General features: G+C 42.9%; 1 protein-coding gene across 6 annotated transcripts in view; it reads left to right on the top strand.

Annotated features, from left to right (window-relative positions):
- The window catches only part of DGKB (diacylglycerol kinase beta), a 692,138-nt gene that overhangs the window by 167,895 nt on the left and 498,317 nt on the right, over positions 1–25,926 (top strand). For 4 of the 6 annotated variants that reach the window (XM_043968093.1, XM_043968088.1, XM_043968089.1 and 1 more), the window contains 2 exons: positions 8,720–8,740; positions 19,403–19,556. In XM_043968093.1, the coding sequence (XP_043824028.1) occupies positions 8,720–8,740; positions 19,403–19,556 (175 nt within the window). The remainder of the gene's footprint in view (positions 1–8,719; positions 8,741–19,402; positions 19,557–25,926) is intronic. The other 2 variants (XM_043968094.1, XM_043968091.1) reach the window with 1 other exon arrangement.

Here is a 25,926-nt window from a genome sequence, read left to right as displayed (position 1 = left end):
TTGGTTTTTTTTTTTTTTCTATTTTGAGGTTTTGCATCACTGCTCTGATTTTTTCTCTTATAACAGGATTAATGCAGAAATAGGATTAATGTTATTATGTGTATATATATGTGTGTGTATATATATATATGTATATGTATATAGATATATAGATATATAGATATAACCTATATCAGATTACCTGCTGTCTAGGGGAGGGGGGAGGGAGGGGAGGGAGGGAGAAAAATCTGAAATTGTAAAGCTTGTATAAACAAAAGTTGAGAATTATCTTTACATGTAAAGGAAAAAATAAAATACCTTATATGTTAAAAAAAAAAAAAAAAAGGAAGGCATTCTTGGTATGGAGTCTAAATAGGCCCGTGTGCATCTGGCACCCATTGGCCCTGGTTCTGCCCCTCTGGGACCAGTCCCAGCTTTCACATGACGGGCCTTCAAATGCTTGAAGATAGCTCCATGCTTCCCCCCTGTCTTCTCTCCTTCAGACTGGGCATCCCCGTGCCTGCACGCACACTGGACAGAGGACCGATGAATGAGAGGGGCTCTTCTCAGGAAGGCCCATGCTGTGGGATGGTGCCTCAGACAACAGTAGGTTTTCAGGGCTGCTCATCCACCTCTGGTGTCCACCTGATTGACCCAACTCTCACCTATGGCTCCAAGAAGCCATCATGCGAAGCCTCCACCCCCCACCCCAATAAACCACCTTGGCAGATGCTAATGCAGGCTGAGAGTAACTGGACAGGCCTTAGACCTGTAGGTGAGTTAGGAGGGTGTCTCCCCCAAGCATATGAAGACTTCCCTTGACACAGTGGGTGCTGGAGAACAATGTGTTCCACCTGACAGCCGTGAAAGTGGCTGAAGCAGGCACCATGGAGCCTTAGGGCCTGGTCAGACATCGGAGACACCGAGGTCATCCAGTGCATCCTGGGCCATGGCCAGTCCTGAGGCTGGACTGTGATGAGGCCGACACCTTTGGGCAACAATGCTTCACCAAAATCCAAGTCAAGACATCAGCCTGTGATATCATTGGTCTTCTTTGTAAATGAAGGATGAGCAGCAGGAGCAGGTTGTAGGAAGGAATGGAGGAGTTACTAGGTCCCAGATTGAGATCAGTAAGGACCAAATACTGGCATTCTGTAGATGAGGAAACTAAGGCCCAGAAAAGTCGTGTGGTTCCATGGGTAAGAATGTGACAGAGACAGGATTTGACCCTAAGGTTCTCTGGATGCAATCCAGACACACACACACACACACACACACACACACACACACACACACACGAATATGCACACGTGCACACACACGGGCACACAGACGCATGAATATGCATGCACGAGTGCGCGCACACACACCCTCTCCTCCAGATAGAAAGATCAAACTGCAATAATGATGATAGTTCCCATCCTCTGAGCGAGCTCTGGGGTTTGCCAAATCACTGGACATGGCCTGTCTCATGGGACCCTCCTCAGTAGTCCTGTGAGGAAGATCCCCATTGTCCAGATGTAGAAACTGAGGGTTAGAACAAATGAAGTGCTGCAGATCACTGAGCTGTCAGAGGAAGCTGTGAACCCAGGGCTGCCTGCCCCAAGTTCCCCCTGATGACTATTGCACCCTCGCTGCATGGCTTCTTTGTGTATCTTAATTAGTGGTTTATGGTCAAATTTCCTTTTTTTTTCTTTTTTTAAAAATTTTATTTATTTATTTACGTTTTCAACCTTTGTTTAGATAAGATTTCCAATTTCAAAATTTTCTCCCCCCCCTCCCCTAGACAGCAGGTAATCTGATATATAACATTAAACATATTTCTGCATTAGTCATGTTATACAAGAAGAATCAGAACAAGAAGGTAAAAACCTCAAAAAAGAAAAACAATAGCACCAAAAACAAAAGAAATAGTATGGTCCAATCAGTGTCCATATTCCACAGTTTCCTTTTTTTTTTTTCTTCTCTGGATTTGGAGAGCCTTTTCCATCATGAGTCCTTTGGAACTTGTACTGTTGGATTGGTGAGAAGAATCTAGTCTATCACAATTGATAAACACACAATGTTGATGATACTGTACACAATGTTCTCCTGGCTCTGCTCATATCACTCATCATCAGCCCATGCAAGTCCCTCCAGGTTTCTCTGAACAACTCCTGCTCATCATTTCTTACAGCACAATAGAATTCCATTACATTCATATACTGCAACTTGTCCAGCCATTTCCCAATTGATGGGCAGCCCCTTAACTTCCAATTCCTTTCCACCACAAAAAAGCAGCTATAAATATTTTTGTACATGTGGTTTCTTTTCCCTTTTTCATGATCTCTTTGGGGAAAAGACCCATAAGTGGCATTGCTGGGTCAAAGGGTATGACAGCTTTATAGCCCTTTGGGCAGAATTCCAAATTACTCTCCAGAATGGTTGGATCAGTTCACAGCTTCACCAATAATGCATTAGTGTTCCAATTTTTCCACAGCTTCTCCAACATTTATTATTTTATTTTTTTTTCATTTTAGCCAATCTGATAGGTGTCAGGTGGTACCTCAGAGTTGTTTTAATTTGAATCTCTCTAATCAATAGTGATTTAGAGCATTTTTTCCATATGGGAATAGATAGCTTTGATTTCTTCTTCAGAAAACTGCCTGTTCATATCCTTTGACCATTTCTCAATTGGAGAATTATGGTCAAATTTTCTAAGACCAAATGTAGACTTTTAGAGCATCTCTTGATTTTATACAATGCCCACCTTTATTGGCCTTTAATTATATGGATAATTTGGAGGTGTCCAGGAAAAAAAAATGAGCCTTGATCTTTGTTTCCTAAAGATGATGATTCCACCATCTGGTAGAGCCTTTGCCTGGGAGCTCTTGAGCAATGTGGAGCTGAGGGGACAAAACACCTTTTCTTTCCTCACCCCACAAAGCCCCAGATACTGTCAAACAATGTCAGATACTTGTTACCAGACAGCTGGCTGAGCCTTGAGCTTCCACTTCAGATTTCTGATCCCAGAGAAACCTTGTGAAATATAAGATGATAAGCAATCAGTCAGTCAACAAGCATTAAATGCCCATGGCTGTTTTAGACAGACAGAACTCTATTGCTAGAAAGAGAAAGGCAAACGGGGAGCAAATCCTCAGGGAAGGAGGAGACAGAAAGGACTCAGAGAAGCACGTAGTGCTAGCAAGAAAATTAGCATGTGGATCAGTTTGTTTTGTGGGGGGCAGGAGGGCCTAGTCATCCTCACTCTTCGGTCCTGTGGGATGCAGCTCACATGGCTGTTCCAGATAAGGCAACCCAATATGACATAACCCTGAGCCTCAGGAAGACCTGTGTTCAAATCTGGCCTGAGAAACTTACCAGCTGTGTTACCCTGGGCAAGTCAACTAACTGTTCCCTGCCTCAGTTTCCACATCTGTAAAATGGTCATTGTGAGGATCAAACAAGAAAACATGTGTAAAGTGCTTTGCAAACCTTAAACATTCTATATAAATGTTAGGTATTATGATTGTTGTTGTAATTCAATTCTCTTCTGTTCTCAGCACTAAATTCTCTCCCTCCCTCCTCCCCCCTTCCCCACCATAGATAAAACAAGAAAAATGAATGCTTTTCCATATGTCATACACATTCATGCATTGCTATTAGGGATGATGCTGACATTGAATTAGAGGTCTAGGAACGAGGGATGGAATAGAGAAAGAGGGGTACGTCCTGTCCTGGCCCTTTTATTGCTTCAAACTGAATAAAGCCCTGGCCTCCCTTTGGGTCCAGCCATTGGGCCTTCTAGGACCACCAGTAATGAAGCTTCTGTTCAGACTCACAGCACCCAAGGTCATGAGAGAGCGGCTGGAGCTTTGGTGGGTTCGACCAAGCTGGAAAGTCTTCTGAGCTTGGTTCACAGATGGACCAGAATCCAAGAAGTGGTTTAGCTGAGCCCACAGAGACTCATCATCTGGTCTATCTCACAATGACTGGCTGTAGCTAAAGTATATTGGAGTCGCTATCTGCATCAGCGCAGGGGGCACGCCCAGGGACAAACCATGGCCGTGTGAGATCTCAGGCTCAGGCAACGTGATGTAATGGGGAGTCCATGCCCTCATGGCCTCTTGTTCACCACTTAACACCCCGTGGTCTCTTGGCTTCTAGAAATTCTTGATTGAAACTTCAAATATCTGATGTATAATGATTCTCATAATTATTTCCTTCCACTTTATCTCCCCAACCCACCTCTGCCTTCCCATTTCTGACTTTCTCCTGTAGGCCAAAAACTTGAATTCTAGTTACAGGAGATGGAGAGTCTTGTTGAATTGGTGTCTGATGTCCTTACTCAGTACTGCCCAATCCACTGTCTTGCCTAGTATAGGCAGTCAAGGAAGACACCGATTTGAAACTTAATTGTATTAGAGTGGTTCTTGGCAAATGGACTTTAGGTGCCTCCTGGGAAACTTCTTCTGGATTAGATTCTTGTACATAGCTTTTTTTACCTACAACCAACTTTCTCCCTCTCCTCTGTCACACACACACACGCACACACACATACACACACACACACACACACACACGAGACACCTTTTAGAACTAAGCGTATTTGAAATTGAGAGGACATGTTTAGTTCCTACCATCCAACCCTCCAATTTGTCTGTTTGTTTTATTGTTCATTCACAAGTTGTCTAACCCACAACCATTCTACTGTCTTCTTCCTGCCCTATGTTTATTCATGCTCCCACAATGCTTACTTTCTTATGCCTTCTTCCCTATGCTCAGTTCTAATCTGATGGAGCCATTGATATTGTCTCTCATTGCTCTTATTTCATTTGGAAAAGAGAAAAAAACAACAACAAAAAGAAGGCAAGCATTTAGCCCCTGGTACTTCCAGTGACAAGTGGAACCCAAGGAAGGCTGTGAAAAGTCATTCTATTGTCCTCCAGCTCCCAGCAGAAGATTCTTATCTCCCATAACAACCCAGCCAATCCGGTCTCCTGTGTGGATTCCTACAGATGAAGCTGCTCTAGATTCACGAGAAACTTTAAGTTCCAGAAAGCAGCACGTGGCAATCAGAGCTTGAGCTTCAGGGACTAATGTCAGGGCCCTGGAAATCCTATGAATGTATGTGAACCTCCTGGTTTCTCTGGAGCTGAAGGCCCTGGAGGAACGCGGTATGTTCGCAAAGCATCGTGCTGCCTGTTGGACACAGTTGCAGAACTGCTTTGAGGCTGGCTGAACATCCAGCTGGAACTTGTTGTTGTTTACAAAGTGACCTCATCACTGCTGCTGATCACTTGTTAAAAGGTCCCTTGGGACTCATTACTAGTGAAATGATTTATTATGCCAGGAGGTCTTCTCAGTCACAGGGCAGCAGCTTTACTGGGCTAATTACCTGATTTGTTGTTGGAGACAAATGTGATGTCAGGCTTTTTAATAATTCAGGAACTCTTCATAAATCCGAAGATGGATGGGTGAAATCCATTATGAAAATATGAAGCAGCTGGAAAATGGCAAGTGAGTGGAACTCGGGGATGATGGTAGCTCTCTCGTCTGAATGTCCTTTTGGAGGAACTTAATGATGCTTAATGTTGAGTTTTCAGATTAATATGTGTCTTGGTAAAAGCCAGTGAGAGGTAATTAGGAAATGATTGGCCTGATCCAACAGTTCAGAAGGCCATGTCCAGGCCATATGAGTCCCTAGACTTAGTTACCTCATTGAGTGCACTCCAGGGAACTCCAGTTACTAGCAAGGAGGAATTACCTGTGGAGAAAGAAGTGTCTTTTTCTAGAATCCCAGATCCAATTCAGTGCAGAGTTGGTTGGTAAGGACGGATGTTCACTGATGCTCAGTGATTCAAGACAAATGAAGACTATGATGGATTTTCCTTTCCTTTGGTATGAATAATTCATCCCTTTTCTTCTGAGAAGACTGTGTATCTAAGAGAAAAGATTTATGTGTGCATCCTTACAGATGCCAATCCACCCCAATCCCTTCCAAGTGTTTTGAAACTCTGGGAGGGCCAGCTGCTCCTCTAAGATTCTCGTTAATCAGTCTGATTATGTCTTTTAAAATTCTTTAAGTGCCTAGAGAATATTAAAGCATATTATTGTGGTTCAGAGGAAGCTTTGGCCTGCCAGAGACCAGGGAGATAATTTTTAGTTACTTTACTAGAGCATCTATCTATACAGAAACACAAATGTATCCTCTATTGGTATGTACATGGGGGAGATGTATATGTGTCTTTTCCTGAGATTAATATAATTACTGAATTCTGTTTCCTGAATAAGTGGTTTCTTTCTTAGCTCCTGCAATTTAGAAAGGGCCCATTTTTAAATTTCTATGTTAGAATGGTAGGAGGAAGGAAAGGGAAGGGATGAAGCATTTATTAAGCACACAGGGTGTGCCAGGCATTGTGCTAAGTGCTTTACACATATTCTCTCATTTGGTCCTCACACCAGCCAGGGCAGGGGAGATGATATCATGTGCCCCATTTTACAGGTGGGGAAAAAGAAGCAAATAGAGGTTTGAATTTAGACATTCCTGACTCCAGGTCTAATGTTCTGTCTTCTGTCTGATGCTTTGGCACAGTTATCCAGTTACTCATCCAAAGTCAAGTGGCTACTGGACATGTAGCAGAATTTTCCCATAGATTCTAAGCATACTTTCTATTTTGTTGTGCTAGCCCTCCTGTTTAACTGGATAAAAACTGCTTGTCAGGAGGTGAAGATAGAAGACAGAGATGCATTGGTGTCTGTCCTAAATGATTTTCATCTGTTCTTGTAGATAGAAGACTTTCAGACTCACTAGACACTAGGAGGTGTCTAACTCATAATAGGCATGAAGTGATTCACTATTTCAGGCATGACCTCATCTGCTGGCTGATAACCAGAGGCTCTTCAGATTTCCTTTTTGGGGCTTAAAACCATGAGGGAGGTCACCTAGCATGAAGGTTGCCATTGGGTGCTGTTTTGGGCACCAGACCATCTCCCTGGAACATTTTGTTGGGTGAATTCCTTCTTGGAGAGGAGCTTCAGGGTTCCCAAGTTTTCAGTTAAGTCTCATGTTGGTCTACAGAATCTCCTGTTTCCTGGACCTGTGATTTTATCCATACAAGCAGCTCCTGGTGAGGACTTTCCTTTGCCAGGACGGACCAGCAACTTCTTGGTTATTTCTTTTCTTACAGAGTTGTTTAGGACCCTTTCAAAGTCATATATCCAGTATGGGTCAGAGGCCCAACTGGAACCCACATCCTTTCCAAAGATAGATTTCTACATTGCCTTACTATGTAAATTAAATCAATGGAATTAAAGAAAGTTAGTGATTCAAGCATGTTTGGACAAAAAAGTAACAGCATATTTCCAGCCAGTTTTGTCTTGGTATACATGATGTTCCACCACTGGTAACACATTTTATACAAGGGGTGGTACTGGGGAGAGTGGAAAAGGGACAGGGAAATAACAAAGGAAGAGAAAAGGAGAAAGAAACCAAGAAAAGGGAAGAGGAGAAAGAGAGAGAGACACACACTGAATGCTGGAGGATGGCAGAGGAAAAGGAGGTTATGATTGAAGGGTTGGGGGTGGAGAGTGAAGGAGGGAGGGAGGGAGGGAGGGGGAGAAAGAGAGAGAGAGAGAGAGAGAGAGAGAGAGAGAGAGAGAGAGAGAGAGAGAGAGAGAGAGAGAGAGAGAGAGAGAGGTGAGGAGGAAGAGGGGGTAGAAATAGGGAGAGATTGCAAGCTCGATTGCAAGCATTGAAATCCGTTCTCCCTAAAATAGAAATCGGCCAGGATTGGAGAAGGCAAGTGCTTAACATCATTGCTATTTCTGAACTCTAAGAACCTCTTGTCACCTGACCCCAAAGACTCGCACTAAAGTCGTTCATATTGTTTTTTAAGGCTACAGAGAGTGTGTGAGGGGGAAGTTCTTCTAACTCTTGACTCATGCTTTCTTTTGGGTGAATAAGAATTATAATTTATGGCTTTGAAATTCTGAACATTTTAGAGCGAATCACAAAGGAAAAAAATATTTATTGTCCACTTTTGCTGGCCGCGCTGCTTCCTGTTACTCAGTGAAAGAAGGTTATGCTCCTTTGGTCTCCTGTATTTCCCACCATGCTATCTGTCCAGTCCTACTTCCATTGCTTGCTTTATATATGGTAACTATCATCAAAGTAAATGATTGACCGTCCCATGAGTGCTCCCCTCATTCCTGGAATGTCCTTCCAGTCCAATTCTACCAGTTCCAATTTTATTTGTTCTTCAAGATGCCCCTTAAAAGTCTTACACTCAATGAAGCCTTCTGGATTTCCCAGGTCAGCAGTGTTGTTTCACTCCTTCAGTTATTGTGTTACTCTGTGCCAATTGAGGTCACATTTTATTCAGTTTTATGTCCTTTATGTGTCTGTGTGCCTACATGTATGTGTGTATGTATTGCGCACCCATATGTAACTGGTCTCTCTTACTAGACTGAAAGCTCCCAAGGGTAGGTTTTGCATTTTGCTCATCTTTGTTTCTCCCTAGGTCAGAAGTAGTAGATGCCTAATAAATGTTTGTGAAATTGAATTAAAGTCAAATCCATGGATCATAATTTAATTAATTTTAGAGTTCAATTTTTAAAAAATGGATTATTGAAGCTGTTCATAGTTTTCCTTAAAATTTCTCTTTAAAGTTAAACCTTCAGTGAAACACTTTTAGTCCGAGACAATATAAAATGCATGAAATTAACATGTATGTTTTCTCTTTTCTTCCATGCATCACAGAAACAAGACATTCTTAACCAAGTAAGACATTTTCCTCTTTTTTTGGCAATCATGTCTGTTTTGCCCATGATTGATGTGAACAGTGATTTTCTCATGTGCATCATTGAGTTCATCCACATCACCATAAACTTCATGTAGGACAGCAGGGCACCCACCATCTTGGGTATCTAGTGTTAAGAGTGGCTATGCAACAAGAGTAGGAGAGTGCGTTGATGACCATCTGCATGGTGGACAGTCATTGAATCATAATCTCCCCTCCCTAAACCTTTCTCTTCCAGTAGACTAGGGATTTAGATCAACTGTAGAAAGTGCATTCTACCCCCATGGTTGGGTCTTCAGTCCTGTTTTAGATAGGTTTTTAGGAGAGAATTGGGTTCTCTTTTTCCTTCTCTTTCCTCTATTCCAGGCCACAAGAAAGCTAAGGAAATAGGGGTTATCTGAGTAATAAGAATATACTTGCCCACTTGTACTTGCTGAGTTGGTGCCAGTGAGGCCAGGAAGACACTAGTTGGGGGCAGTCATGGGGGCCTGGTGGGGGAGGGGGTTGGGGAGTGAAGCAGAATGTACTTATGAGTGGTCTTGTGGATGCCACAGACTTATTCCTGTGTTGACCTGAAAGATTTTCTAACTGTTCATGTGGATACTTTCTCTGGCACCTGAAGAATGGAACAGGCCACGGGGCATCCAGAATCCTCAACAAGGAATCTTGATGGTTTCTACAATGGGTGATCAGGTCCTATATCATCCAGAGTTAAATGGAGTAGTTTGAGTGGAAAAAAAGTCATTTGTTAAAATATATCTTATACTTGCTCGATTGATTGACTAAAATTCATTTAAGTAAGAGCATTGCACTTAAGAAGGCTCCTTCTAGACCTCTTGCAATTCATATGACCAGGATACCCACTGTACCTATGATTTCACTGGTTTAGCAAATTCCCAAATGAGAGATCTCCCCCTACCACAAAAAGTTGGCACTTTCTCTGCAACTTAAAGACTTAAGGAGTTGTCTAGGCAAGCATTGGGAAATTAAGTGCCTCGTTCAAGGGCAAATAGCCAGTATGTGCCAGCAGCTGGACTTGAACCTATGTCTTGCTGTTTCCAAGGCCAGATCTCTGGCCCCTATTAGGATAGGAGGTGGCTATGACTCATTATAGAAATGATATTTGTGGTACACCTTGAGGAGATGGGTAGGGCGCAGTTGAGTTAGGGAATGAGTGAGCACAGTTGCACAGGTGATGCTGCCTTCTCTGTCTAGTTATTTTTTCCAGGAAAGAGAGGATACCAACAGTGATGATCCCTGTTGTTATTATGTGTGTGCACACATAAACACACACACACACATTTCCTTTAATAACCCTTCTCATGAATGTGTTGATGCTACTTCTCTTCCAAATGTAGTCAAAGCTTTGATACCTTGCTGTGTAGCACATTATTCCCTGACAGAAATAACACTATGAAGTTCAGCTCATCACAAAGGGATTTCAGAAAGTTCCCTTGAGTTTATTTCTTGGAATATTTCCACCTTTGCATATTTAAACAAGAGAATTTAAATAGCTTAGTGCAAACTTCTAGTAATTGCATTGAGGAAGCCCAGTAGTGTACTTGAATAATCACTGTCTTAGTGTCAGGCTCAGTACTCCCTTGCTCAGTGCCTGCCACTGGGTACTCCTTCTCTCAAGTGAGTGAAGTGGATATAGCTCAGGTGGGTAGCTCTCTACCAGAACACCAGCCAGAGTTTAACCTCAATCGCTCCCGTGGGATTCAACATCCCCTACGTACAGACTCTAGAGCAAAGTGACCTCACTCTAGCAAGGACCTTTATGAGAATGCCTACTAATCAAAATAGATCTATAAGACAAGAGAAATGCAGGAAGCAATGCGTATATATGCCTGTATATTCATATGAAAGACGGAAACATGAGGTAGTAGAGGGAAGGAGGTTTCTGGCTTTTGGAACCATCAGGAAAGGCTTGAGTTCAAAGGCTAAGTCTTAAGAAAAGTCAAAAACTCTAGGCTGTGGAGGGGAAAGGGACACGTGCCTGGGCAAAAGCACTGATATGACAAATGGAAGAAAAGCAAGAGCATCAGTTTGACCAGATGACAGCCAGATGGCAGAGTGAACAGAGGCAGGCACTTGGAGTCAGGGAGATGAGTTCAGACGATGCCAAAGATTTAGTAGCCAATGAGTTATGTCACTTTGGGGAGAAAAACAATTCTTTATGATAAAAGTGGGGATAACAATAGTACCTACTTGAAACAATTGTTGTTAGGATGAAATGAGATTATATCTGTGAAGCACTATGCAAAATTAGGAGGCAGAACAATGCATGATGAGTTGGTGAAGGTAGGGAGGATCTAAGCTCTAAAGGGCTTTGACAACCAACCTCAGGCATTTGTATTTGACCAGAGTAGGAAGAAAACAATTGGATTTTACTGAGTAAGAGAGTGATATTGTTGGACATACACTTAAAGAAAATCACTTTGCCGGCTGACAGATAGATTAGAGTGCAGAGAGACTGAGGCAGGGAGAACCTGATAGGAAGCCAATGCAATAGTCCAGGTGGAAAGTGATGAGTGCCTGGCATCATGTAAGAGGAAAGAAATGGCGAAGTATGAGATGCTATGGTGGATGTGATTGAAAAGATAGAGCAAATGATTATGTGTGACTTGAGAGAGGAAAGAGAAGACTACCCAGGACAGGGTCTTGGGTTATAACCCCTTTTCATGGGTATGATATGAATGATGAACCACATAGAAAGTGAAAAAAAGTGGTCAACCAGGTGGCAGGAGGAGGAGGGTAAATCAGTGTCATGGAAACCTAGAGAAAGGAGGATATTCATAAGGAGAGGGAAGCTGAGAATGTGACAAATGCATCAGATAGGACAAGAAGGTTGAGGATGGGGAGAACGTGGTCAATCTGGCAATTAAGGGATCATTGGTGGGGCAACTAGGTGGTGCAGTGGATAAAGCACAAGACTTGGATTCAGGAGGACCTGAGTTCAAATCCAGCCTCAGAGACTTGACACTTACTAGCTGTGTGACCCTGGGAAAGTCACTTAACCCTCATTGTCCCACAAAAAGAGAAAGAGAGAGAGAGAGAGAGAGAGAGAGAGAGAGAGAGAGAGAGAGAGAGAGAGAGAGAGAGAGAGATTGATCTATCATTGGGAACTTGGGAAAGAGCCATTTTCATTGGATTAAGAAGTGAGTGAAAGGAGAGGAAGGGAGGGCAAGAAGCATAGTAGATTTCTTCTAGGAGTTTCATTGACAGTGGCAATAAGATGATTGATTAGATCCTGAGTCTTTCAAGGATGGGTGAGACTCAGGCATATTTGAGGACAGTCAGTAGGTGAAGAACAAGTAGATATGGAAAGACCAAGAGTGGCAAAAGTGGAGGAATGAGAGGACAGTCAGAGATGAGAGGGGCATGATCAGGGTCAAATCTGGAGGGGTTGTCCTTGGCAATGAGGGCAACATCTTTGGCAAAGGCTAGGAGGGAAGAAGGACAGGGTGAAATGACAGCAGGGTTTGCCTAGATCTGGAATGTCCTCAGCTGAGTAAATAGGAAGGAAAGATATAGGAGCACAGAGAGAAGAGGACATCTCTGTGGGTGAGGGGCTAGGGGGTCAGGGAGGGCTAAGAGGATTGCCTTGCTTCATGGAAGTCACAATGGAAGTTACATGGCATCCATTAATAGTGGGCCCAGGAAGCACAGGTGTGGCACTTCATTCAGTTCCATTCTGTTCACTATCTGCTGACCATCAATTAAAGGTTGGTCTTAATCCAACAAACCCAGGTCTTCTTTCTGTTACATGGCTCTGGTCAGGGATGGAGTACAAGTGCTGGTTCAGCAAATTCCAATTTGATTCACTTTTGCCTCTTGGAGATGGGATGGAAGGTCTGCAGTTGCCCTAAATACTTAGTCTATGGGGATTAAGAGCCATAGCCAGGGGAGAAGATGACTTAAGGATCGTCCAATGTGCAGGTCACTCTCAAGACATGCCCTTGCTCCAGTGGCACAACTTCTACAATAGGCATGCGCTTGTGGAACTCCCCATGGGAAAGACACAATGTGCTTCCTACACCCTTTCCACATTTGTACCACAAAATGCCCCATCCTCCTTGCAATGATAACAATAGAGACATTTGGTGTAAATTCATGTAGACCACAGGATTGCATTTAAGATCAAGAAAACCATGCCGATCATCCAGTCCAACTGTCTTGTTTTAAAGATGAGGAAATGGAGGCATATAGAGGGGAGGTTTCAATTCCTTCATCTCATCAGTCAGTATAAGCACAACTCAAGCTCATGGCTCCTCATGACCAACGTAGGGTCTTTTCCCACACACAAGACTGCCACCTTGAGTGAATGCCTGATTTCGCTGTGATGTCTGTCAGCCACCCATCTCCAAGAGGGACAGCTGTTTCTCTACTGCTTCCCTTATCTGGATGAGCATTCCATTATTTCCTTCCTCATCTTTGTCCCACCCTCTTAATGACTGGTCAAAGTGTACTGGGGGCAAGGACCAGATGCCAACGTGGGGCATGTGAATAAGGATTATCCTGTCCTTCATATCACTTTCACTGAACATTAGACATAAAATCGGTTAAATCTTCAGGAACACTTAAAATGGGGATCCAAAGTGGAGTGCAAGACATCTCATAAGTGGCAATGGGAAAATAAGCCTGCCACTCAATGCTTGTCCTTGAAGAACATTACTAGCTCCCACATAAAGCCCTGCTCAGACAGGTTGTTTTGTAGCCCCGGTTCACTGGAACATGCTCCCTGTAATGTCATCAGTCATATTGTCTTAGAGTGATGCTTTGGGCAGTAAACAGTCCCCTGGGACTATTTTGGGGGTGAATTTTTCTATCTTGGCCACACTGGTCCTTAGAAGGCAAATGGCTCCACACATGGACAAGTGTGCATGTTTCCACACACACACACACACACACACACACACACACACACACACACACACCTATCTAACCATCTACAAACCATCTCATTCCATAGCCTTTTTCTTCATTCTTGCTACCGTCCAGTCCAAGGGGATCATGAGCTCTTGTCCACATCTGACCAGCTGTTTCCCATCTTTGGTAATTTGTACATGGTGTTCTGTGCCTTCTTATGTCCACCCATTAGAATCCTTCTGTATGATGTGGTGCCTCCTGGCCTCTCTGGCATTGATTAGGTTTGTGGTTGGGCTTATACTGGGAACTTGCTAGAAGCTTGTTGATTGATTCATTGGGAGAGGTGCCTGTTATCCTGCTGAGGTAAATGCCTAAGTGCTGTTTTAATTAGCATTCTCCCTGTTATTAGTGAGCCAAGTCAGTCTTTTGTATGGTTGTGGGTAGATTTCAATTCATCAAATAGCTGCGTGTTCATGTCCGCCCAAGGACAAAAAAAAAGAAGGGGCCCAACCCTTCTTTTTAGGGAAAACTCCTGTTCCTTGCATTTATTCCCCTGCCATCCTTTCCCAAGAGATGCATAATTAATCATCTTTGAGAAGAGTCATGGTGGTTAAAGGCTGACAGTTTGTATCACTGCACCTCTGAACCGAGGAAAACCTTTTCAGCTGACGAGTTCATTTTCTAAAACCAATTTGAGGATTGAAACTGTAGGGTTCACACGTTGAAATTTATTGTCCTTCAGAAAGTCTTCCTATATACCAGGCCTCCAGTGTCCTTTGGGTTGCTTGTTTTTATAATTTAAAGCATTAAGAAATTAGAATCCTCAAAAATTTTCCCCATGAATGCATCAGAAGACATTTCTTGCTCCCACTGAGTCCTGGTGATGGGGCTGCCTCCTATCAAGTCCAAGCAGGTGGGTTCTCTGCTTGTATTGTCCTCATTAGACAAGTCCTAATTCCACAGAATGCTCTTATCCCCACTTTCAGTGCCCCAAATCCCAACAAGATCCTTTTTGAACAATGTTTTTGTCCTCTGGCTTGGCACAGAGTTGGTGCCTAATAAAAAGTTACCTGTTGACAGATTGATAGAGGAGTAGAGTGGTCACTTTTACTCAGGAAATGATATCTCCCAAGGATGGTCTGTGCTTTGGATCTCAGCAATTCACTGCCAGGCTCCAGTGGCATGTATGCCCTGCCCAGGAAGCTTCATGAAGACCTTCACTCATTGAGCAAGAACAAGAGATCAAAGAATGGAAGCCTATGACACCAAGAAAATGGCAAGAAGGTACAGAGGGCATGGGTGGCAGAGTTCCTCCTAGGGAAAATCGGGGTAGGCTTTGGTGAAGTGGTCAGGTGGGGACAGCTTTCGTTCATTTCTTTGGAGGGATTGCCCACACTGAGGAGATCTCTCATCCCCTGGTGTCTAGGAGGACATTTGTACAGTTCAAGTGGATAATGGCATGTTTTCTGTTTGGTTCGTGGAGATGATTTCTTCTGTAGCACCATACAGAAGTGCCCAAGTAGCAGCCAGAAGTTATTAAAACAAGACCAGACGGATGAGGTTTATTTTAATTCACTTCTGAGCTACTTGGAGGGACTGGGAAATGCTATATAAATGTGATATATTATGATTCTTCTAGTATTGACAGAGCTATCCACACAAAAAGATCCAGATGGTCAGACTTAAATAACTGAGGACTAGGGCATGTGATCTGAAAGGGGGTTGGGCTTGGCAGGGGGCCCCAAGTACTCCCTGCAGTTTCTCAGTTCTGCTCAGCCTCTTTTGTTGTCTCCCTGAATAACTCATTCACAAGCCTGAAGCTGCTGCTTAGAAAACATCTCAAAAGCAGATTGGCCAGAATCTGTCATGTCCTGTTTATGTTTTCCAGTCACCATTAGATTCTCAAAATTTCACCAACTGATAAATCAATCAACCAGCTTTAGCTGCATCTTCTTGTTAACCATCACTGGAGTCATCTTCTTCAATCCAAGGCCAAGCGTTTCAGAAGCAATGGTGGTCCTATATGGTGGCTAGAGAAACCCAGTGCTCCAGGTTCCATCCTCTTCCTGAAGTGAGGAGTCCCCTGACAAACATATATCTTTGATGAGTTTGGAGTTAGGGTTTGATGAGATATTGGCTTTGCCTTGCGTCTCTAGTAGAGAGAAGATCAAGGCATCATGAGACCACTTGTTGTAGCAGTCATAAAAAACAAAGTCCAGTGGAAATAGGTGAGCTCTGGCAGCTGTGAAAGGAACTGCTGAAGGTGGGAGCCTGGATGACTGGAAGTATGGGGTGTTCCGGGAGGACCAGCATGCCTGGTGTAAGGGCTTGTTGAACCCTTTTCAGGGTTGCTCATCCAGGCTTGGTGCCTACCTGGCACTGTCCTCTGACCTGTGGCTCTCAGAAGCTTAGCATGTGTAGCAGCTACATTCAAGTAAACCATATGAGTAGGTGGGCTTAAACCAGGTTAAAGGCAGTCAATGGGCCTCAGACCCATTTGTGATTTAGGGCAATGTCTACGCCAAGCTTATGAAGACTTGCCTGGGCAGAATGGATCAATGAGAACACTTTGGCCCAAAGACTCTGTGAAGTGCTTAGACCTTGGTTAGACATGAAAACACCAAAGTCATCTACTGCATCCTGGGCCATCGCCAGTGGTCTTGACTTTTGTCTTGCTACTGGACTTTAATGACTGGAAGGGGGAATGAGGTTGACAACTTTGTGCAACTCTACCTCCCTTCAATCCAGTTCCTGAATCAAATCATCCCCCTGGGATGCCACTGGTCCTCTCTGAAAATGAAGGATGAACAACCACATGATGCCTTTCTTTATCTTCCCTTCCTCCTTTTCAGCTAATAGAACCTTCCCTCCCCACCATGGTCATTTCTCTGATTCATATATAGCATCATATGTTCGTACTTTTTCCCTTTACCAGATTGTAAGTTCCTCAAGGGGAAGGATAATTTTCCTTCTGTGTTTGTACCCTCATCACCCAGCACGATGCCTGGCATATAGCAGGCACTTAACAAATGCTTATTCATTGACTGGTTAACTTGCTGACCAAGACTTTGTTGATGATCATTTTTACCTCTCTCTCGCTCTCTCTATCACATGTTTATAATTTTGTTTTGTTTTATTTTCTTTTTGTTTTTTCTTGGGCAATGAGGGTTAAGTGACTTGTCCAGGGTCACAATGTATATAATTTTAATGAAGGTGTTAGGAGTGAGCAAGCAAGCTCTCATCAAGGAGACCACCTTTCCACCATCTCAAAACTCAGATTAAAAGAAAATAAGATCCTGCTGTGCTTATTGCTTATCAAAAATCATTTGATTCAGGAGAGCAAATTCTTGTCACACAGGTTCTCTTTCAGCAATGTGTCAAGCAAATGCCCAAATCATCACAGATTCATTGAATAATAAAACAATAGAAATGATTCTTTTTGGCATCAGATGGTCCTGTTGGCAAATGACATGCTGATAACATTAAGCCCTGCAGTATGGGAGGTGTATCTTTCAAGAGATTTATCAGTTATCAAAGGAGTTTGGCTTGATCATTTCCACTGGAAAGATCAAACAGATGATGACCATGCTTGGTCCATATGATGATATGCATTTGAATGAACAACCCAGAGAGTGTGTCCCTCAGCATGCATATACCAAGAGCCGTTGGGCCCAGAGTAGAATAAGGAGGAGGGTGGCCTGCATTGTCTTTGGAGAATTGAAAAAGTTATTTTAAATGAGTCCAAGCTTCCCAAGAAAGAAAAAAAAGTATTTACCAATAGTCTTTTAGTGTTTCTGTGTGGCAGCAAAATATGAACTATAAGAGTATCTGAAGAGGAAACAGAGGCAGTTATTGGTATAGTGGAAAGAGCACTGGACCTGGACTCAGGGAGACCTGAGTTCAAATCTAGCCTCAAGCACTTACTAGCTTTGTGACCCTGAGCATGTCACTTCTTCTCTGTCTTAGTATCCTCATCTGTAAAATGGGGATAATATCTACTTCCCAAAGCTATTATGAGGATCAGATGGGGAAAAATTGAGAAATGTTTTGTTAACTTTAAATTAATATCTTCTTCTCCTCCTCTTCCCCTCCTCCCCTCTTCCCCTCCTCCCCTCCTCCCCTCCTCTCCCCTCCCCTCCCCCTCCCCCTCCCCCTCCTCCTCCTCCTCCTCCTCCTCCTCCTCCTCCTTCTTTTCCTTCTATTACTACTATTGCTGCTGCTACTGCTGCTGCTACTACTACTACTACTACTACTACTACTACTCCTACTCCTACTACGGCAATGGAGAGGCTGCCACAATTAACTAAGATAGAACTAAGATAGAATTTTTTAAAAATACCAAGAACAAAGAAATTTCATTTGGTGGGCTAGTCACTTGTTAAAGGTGGTGATGTGTGCCATGCTTACACAGCCAGATGACTGCATTGGTCAGCCAGCCTACAAACACTTATCATTGTTCTGCTATTTCAGTCATGTCTGACTCTCTGTGAGCCCATTTGGGGTTTCCTTGGCAGAAAAACTGGAGTTCGGGGCCATTTCCTTCTCCCAAGAATTTATTAAGTACCTGCTATATGCCAGGCACTTTACTCTTGTGATGCTAGGAGAAAGTGTTTCCATGCTTCCAGTGTGGTGGGGAGGTCCTATCACCAATTTGAGGTGAGGGCATTGTTGAGAGCAGCACAGACTGAATACACATGCAGATTTTGTTATCATTATTTCTTTTGGAGGGAACTTCCAGAATGATGATATAATGGGTCCCTTGGAGAACATGGGAAGGCTGAACATCAGGTGATAAATTGATCCATGAAGAGGCATATGCATGTGTGTGTGTGTGTGTGTGTGTGTGTGTGTGTATGTGTGTGTGTGTATGTGTGTTTATATACAAAACCACCAACTGAACAATTTTCCCACTGGGATTTGCTTGACTTCTGGGGTTTAGGTACTTCAACCTTGGAGCTGAGTATTTTCTCAGAAATACAAGATGATTCTAAACTAAACTGTGCATAAACATTATAGGCTCTCCCTCAAAGCCATTCCAAACTCATCCATTATTTTAAACCCCCAAAACCTCAGTAAAAGATGACATGCAGGCAGCTAGGTGGTGCAGTGGATAGAGCACCGGCCCTGGAGTCAGGAGGACCTGAGTTCAAATTTGGCTTCAGACACTTAACACTTACTAGCTGTGTGACCCTAGGCAAGTCACTTAACCCCAATTGCCTCACCAAAAAAACCAAAACCAAAACCAAAAAGATGACATGCCACAGTGGACAGTGGGACTTGATTAAATGATGATGATGGAGTTTGGAGGAGAAGAAAGTATGCCCACATTCAGAAATACTTCAATGATGCTCCAAGAGCATTGCTGAAAATATCCCTACTAGAACCCACATCCTAAGGAAAATAGAGAATCCTGGTCCCAGCACCTCCTGTAGAGCTGAGTGACCTTGGTGAGGCGGGGGGGGGGGGGTCCAGTTAACCTCTTTGAGCTAGTTTCCTCACCCATAAAATTAGAATGAAAATATATTACTTGACTATCTGATAGAGGTTGTTGTGGTCAAATGTGATAATATATGTAATGTATCCAGTCAGTCTAATGTGCTGTAGAAATGGGACCTACCATTGTGGTCTTCATCATCACCACCATCAATTCTCATCACATAACTTGAAGTGGAAATGTTGCCATGCATTATTTAATGTTTCTAATGATGATCCCATGGGGCATGCTACTAACCTCTGCCTTCATCTTTTTAAAACCCCTTTTTCATTTGCAGACCATAGATTTTGAAGGTTTCAAGCTGTTCATGAAAACGTTCCTGGAGGCTGATCTCCCTGAAGATTTCAGTGCCCATCTCTTCACATCCTTTAGCAACCAAGCTCCTCATTCCAGCCCCTTGGTCAAAAGTAAACCTCCCCTCCTCTCTGGGGGTAAGCTCTTATGGCTGTTTTTCTTTTATCTTGTGTCTCTCTTCACCCTCCCTCCTCTATCCCCTTACTTCAGGGAAATTTGGGAATTTCGAGACCCATCACAGGCTCTGCATGAGGAAATCAGAGGGGGGATGGTAGCAGGCAACAGCTTGCCTTTGGTAATGAGAAATATGGCAGAGTCACAAAAGACCGTGTGGTTGGATGTGAAATGCCAGGTTTCTATGAATACTTTATAATTTGGGAAAGCAAGCTTTAATTAGACTTTTCACATAACTGAGATGCTCTCAAAGGCTTAGCTTTTCAGTGATTGGTTAACAGCTGGTCCAAGGGCTGTTTCTATGGGATATCAGGGGATGCTGACCTTTCTCAGGACTGAAGTATAGTAGATACATCACTACAGAAAATATGTTAACCTAGGTTTCTTAGAAAAATTGAGTAAGGTTTTTGAAATGATAAAGCCAAGATTTCAAAGTGCTTTCCTTTAGGCAGGTAAGTTCCTGGGTCCCAGAATCAGACTTTCTGGGTCAGCCAGGGCTTATCCTGCTGTTGGGGCAGCCACGATGAAGCATCTAAGGTAATTTCTTCTTTCCAGTGTGATAATTTCATAATTTCTTTCTTTCTTTCTTTCTTTCTTTCTTTCTTTCTTTCTTTCTTTCTTTCTTTCTTTCTTTCTTTCTTTCTTTCTTTCTGTCTGTCTGTCTGTCTGTCTGTCTTCCTTCCTTCCTTCCTTCCTTCCTTCCTTCCTTCCTTCCTTCCTTCCTTCCTTCCTTCCTTCCTTTTTTTGATGAGGCAATTGGGGTTAAGTAACTTGCCCAGGGTCATACAGCTAGTGTTAAGTGTCTGATGGCAGATTTGAACTCAGGTCCTCCTGAATCCAGGGATGGTGCTCTATCCACTGTGCCACCTAGCTGCCCTTTCAATGTGATAACTTTTTAAACATCTAAAGAGTGACTTTTACCTACATACTTTCTTTCTGATTTATTAACAGTGATGGAAAATTAATATTAATTTGATTTTTGAAACTAGAAGTTTAGGTGACCCTGTTTTATTACAAATTTAAGAAAATATTGATTGCAATTCATAGAAAGATCTTTCAAGTTGCACTGAAATTTTGACAGTGACTCTAACTTAATGTTCATGAATGAGTCCATGTTTTACCCACAGCATATTTAACCATGGGTTAGCCATTTTTACCAAGCACCCCTCCACCACCCATGAATGAGGAGAAATGTTGTCTGCTAGTTGTGTGTGTGAGTCTGTGTGTGAGTGTATATGTGTGTGCATCAAAAATCTTCGTTGAAATTCAACAGATATTCTCCTAGTTCAGTGCCCACTGCCAGATTGCCTTACTTTCTGACCCTCTTCACCCCTGGAAATGAGGACACCTTTCCCGTTTCCCTTTGACTCGAATTTTGCAGCAGCAACATCATTGTTGTTGTTGTTTTCCTTATCTACCCAAGAAGGGGACACCAAAGCCAATTCCTGCAGCCTCCCCACCATTCCCCCAAATCAGTACTTCCTCAATTTCTCCAATGCCTTTTCTCACTAAGCTCTTTGAGGGAGTTTACAGGGACTAAATCATTTGCTTTGATAGGCATGCCCAGGACTGAGCACAGAACCTGGGATATTCTAAATGCCTCATAAAGGGTCTATTTAGTGTCCATCTGACACTGATTTAAGTGCTAGGAATTCTAAGACAGAAATGAAATGATGGCTGCCTTTAGGGATTTTCATTTTATTGGGAGTCACCCAGAAGGGGAAATGCAAAGACTAAAAAGTTTTTTGACACAATTTCCTAAGGGAGAGACAAGGCACAGCCATGGGGATGGGGAGAGCCTGATGTAGGAGGTGGCAGCCAGGGCTGAGACTAGGAGGTGGAGGTGTGGAGGGGCAGTACCCGGTGCCTGAGGTCTGAGAGGGAATGTACTACCCAGAAGCTATCGGGCCAGTTGGATGGGAGCAGAAAGTGCAGCAAGAGGAAACCAAGAGAAAACAGGAAGGAAAGAAGTGAGACCCGTGTTCTGGAAGGTTTTAAAGTTCAGTTTGAGGGTTTTATGTTTTATCAGTTGTCATATATCATGTATCATAAGATATATGGGGATTTTTGACTAGGCAAGTGATGCGGTCAGAACTGTGTTTACAGAATGTGAATTTGGCAGTGAAATAAAGAATGAATCTGAAAAGGAAGATACTGGAAGCTGAGGCCAATTCCAAGGTTACTCCAGTAGCTCAGGTGTGAAGTGATGAAGGCTGGAACTATAGGGTGTGTGTGTGTGTGTGTGTGTGTGTGTGTGTGTGTGTGTGTGTGTGTGTGTGTGTGTGTGTGTGAGAGAGAGAGAGAGAGAGTGAGTGTGTGTGTGAGAGAACAAAATGCACTCCAGAGATTTTGTGTAGCTAGAATCTGGCAAAAAAAAAAAAAAAAAGACCTGACAACTGCTAGGATTTGGGGAGTGGGAAGATAGGGGAGAGAAAGACCCCCTTGTAACTTGCAGGGTGAGAACTTGGGGGCCTGGATATATGATGGGGTCATCCCCTCTATACTTCCTTCCTTCCCTGATTCATTCTAACTGCTTTCCCCTCCTGTTATCTTCTTGGCTCTATTCTAAGTGGCTGTTTCATGTTAAATGTAACATCTCCTAGAACCTGTTACTTATTTGTGCAAATGGAAGTGACCAGTGGCACCAGAGACTGTTGAGTTCAAAATGCCTTCTTTTAAAGTTAAGCTTAGATATATTTTTATATTGTTAAACACGAAAGGAACCTCATCTTTTTCCCTCCTGCATTGCCTGAAAACTGCATGGAACAATGACCCCAACAAGATGTGCAATTGTTAATCAAAGCAGTGCCTCCAGAGGACTCAAAGAAACCTGTCTCTTTCCTCACCAGACAGGTGGGGGGTGAGGGGGGGGGGGATATGTACACAATAAGGCATGCAGGCTAACCTTAATATTTTGGTGTCTTATGTTTATCTGTCCTTCTTTGTTGTGAAAAAAGATTCTAAGGAGACCAGAAATGGAGAGGATTGGGGGAAATGGAAACTTTTTTTTTTAAAGCATCAGCTGGGTGGTACAGTGGATAGAGCACTGAACCTGAAGTCAGGAGGATTCATCTTTCTGAGTTCAAATCTAGCTTTAGATGCTTACTAGCTTTGTGACCCTGGGCAAGGCACTTAACCCTCATTGCCCTGCAAAAAAAAAAAAAAAAAGTTGTGCCACTGCTACTCTCCTGAAGGCTTTCTGGGATGAGGGTGAGGGTGAGAGGAGGAAACAAGTATTTATGAAGTTATAAAGTACCTACTTTATACTCGACGCTTTACAGATATTAGCTCATTTGATCTTCATGATAACTCCAGCAGTTAATCCATTTTATGGTTGAGGAAACTGAGGTAAACTGAGGTTAAATGACTTTCCCAAGGTCATAAAGTATTTGATGCTAGATTTGAACTCTGGTATTCCTGACTCAAGATCCAGCACTCTACCCAGCACCCCACTTAGCTGCCTTTATACCTCTGTATCCCTCATCCTCGTGCAGTGTAGAGTATGGTTGTGGGAGTCTCTGGTTATCCAAGTTCATGGCTTATATTTATTTGCTCCTACTTTCATTCTTCTGCCTCTCCTGGCATTCATTCATGATTGAGGAAAGGAGTAACTATGAGAGCCAAACTAGATTCCATCTGCCCTGCCCCACTGGGTCCAAACCATGAAGGTTGCTCCCATTCCCCAGACCCTTGAGAAGGTTCCTTAGGAGCTCTGGGTATCAGACATGTGTAGCAGCGATGGCCTGGTAGCCTTGAGCTGTGGAGCATTAGTGGGGTAAGCTTTGCATGAGCTGGCGCTTTCTACATCGGGTCCTTTAGAAAACCTTTTTGAATTGTCTTTCCTGTTGTGTTTATTAAAATATTGTGGGACTAGATGTTTCTGCCTAAATTGTTGGGGAAGTAGGCTGGGGTTTCTAAAATATTGCTACTTACAAATTATGAGCTATTGCACCCATTTTCAGCAGTAAGCATTTATTATTATTAAACCACATTAAATGTTAGTAAAGAGTTGACCATGTGACAGTTAAGCTAGGCTGATCCCCCTGCCCGCCCCTGAATGACCATATTTCTAAGAGAGAGAGCACAGGGACTCAAGCTCTACATTATGTAATAAGGAGAGTGCTCACCAACAGACCTCAGGTCCAGACCACAAGTGAGTTCCAATATAGTGCTGCTTAGAAGCCACCTCTGTGCTTGACTTTTACCCCCTTTTGATAGAGGTGTGTCCCTATGCACTGATCAAAGCTTAATTGGTCAGTCCATTGTGAATTGAGGGTGGTCCATATGAAAATGAGCTATAAGTGGGTGATGACATCAGGGTCTAGCAGCAGGACCCCTGGGGGCAAAGGCTCTTTCAGATGGGTGGGGTTTTAATCTTCATTTCTGTTGATCCACCCAATAGTTCCTGGGCTGGTCCCAAAAGGGATTAGCTGAAATTTCTAAGAAATAGACTTTCTGAAGTTGGGGGTGAAAAGAAAGCTGGCTAAGAAATCCATTATTAAGACAGGTTTTCACCATGGGATGGGTGGCAGAGGTACTGGGGAAATAAGCATCATAATTAATGTGTGCAAGTTATCACCACCAACACCTGTGCATCCAGGTGTGCTTGACAGTGGGTGGGCTTCAATGTAAAATTAGAAGAAAAAACAACAGACCCAGGCCCCACACCTTAAAAGGGACTCATCAGTGGCTACTGAAACTGAGCAGAGCAGAGCAGAGCTGGAGATGAGTCCAGAGAGGGTAAGGAGCCCTGCAAAATCTCTGCTCATGGTGCACCTTTTATGATTAATGTCATACACATTCAGAGGAGCAAGGTTTGCATGGCTCCCCCCACTCTTTTCAGCTACTGAAGAATTGGAATAATTTCCTAATTTTAACAATAGAAAAATAATTGTCCTTAATCTTTACAAACATTGTTCTAAAACTAAGGTTCTTTTTGGCCTCCTTAATGTTCTTGTTGAATTATTATGGTTTAGACTCCTTGAAAACAGCTTCATTTTCACATTATGGAGTTAAATAGGCCTTTTTAGATTTAAATGTTGACGTTAAAGGACTTTTGTAACCCTCCACCAATGTTAAAGATGTTTTATCAGATAATTCAATTGTTTTATTATCGTGATGAATCATTTGAAATCGGTGGGCATTATTTTGAGAGGTAATAATGGGAAGTGTGTGAGTGTGTGTGTGTGTGTGTGTGTGTATGTGTGTGTGTGTGTGTGTGTGTGTGTCTAAAGTGAACAGCTCCTTCCCTAAACCATCTCAAGGAGTGACTAAAATAGGATCCATTCTTTATCCCTGAAAATTGAGTAACAAGTGCATTAGTGCAGTAATCTCCAGCAGATGCTACAGGAGATGCCTCTATTCCCTTTCCTCTCACTCTCTTCTTAACCCCTTAAAATCTGGCTCCTGTCCCCACCCCTCCCTGGAACCTGCCCTCTCCAGAGTCAGTTGCTTTTAATGTCCAAATCCCCTGGCTTTGTCTCAGTCCACATTCTTCCTGACCTCTCTGCAGCCTTTGATGTGATTGATAACCCTCGGATGCTCGTGCCTTCCCTCTGTAGTCATTTCTTACTTATTCTCCCAATGGCTTGTCTGGACATAGTGGTTGGTTTTCACTCCAATTAGATTTTAAGCTCTTAGAGGGGTAGGGATGATGTTTGGACTCTTCTGGTTTCCCCTGTGCTTGGTACAGGATCTGCCACATAGTAGAGGCTTAAAAATGTTTCTTGAACCGAATGATTAAATATTTTTTTTTTAGAATAGAATTTTATTTTCCAAAATATATGTAAAAACAAATTTTAACATCAATTAAAAAAAAAATTGTTCCAACTTCTCTTCCTCCTCTATTCCCACCCCCACCCACTAGAACTCAAGCATTTCAAAATAAATTATACATGAGTAGTCATGGAAAACATTCCCACATTAGCTAGGTTGTGAGGAAAAAACAGTCAAAAAACTCCCAAAACTTCAGACTGAGGAATTGTCAAAGAGAAAAAACATTTTTTTAAAAAATGTGTTTCCAGGGGCAGCTAGGTGGTGCAGCGGACAGAGCACTGGCCCTGGAACCAGGAGCACCCGAGCCCAAATTCAGCCCCACACCCCCAACACCCACCAGCCACATGACCCCAGGCAAGCCACCCAACCCCAATTGCCTCACCAAAAAAGAAAAAAAAGAGAGAAAAGAAAAAAAAAATGTGTTTCCAACTATTTCAGATACTATCACTTCTTTCTCTGTAGATGGGTTGCCATTTTCATAGTCCTTCAGGGTTATATTGGACCATTGCCTTGCTGAAAATAACCACATGCTTCCCAGCAGGTCATTTTACACTATTG

This window comes from Dromiciops gliroides, chromosome 5 (genome assembly GCF_019393635.1).
Source record: "Dromiciops gliroides isolate mDroGli1 chromosome 5, mDroGli1.pri, whole genome shotgun sequence".
Classification (NCBI taxonomy): Eukaryota; Metazoa; Chordata; class Mammalia; order Microbiotheria; family Microbiotheriidae; genus Dromiciops; species Dromiciops gliroides.
This window is presented reverse-complemented; position numbering and strand designations above follow the sequence as displayed.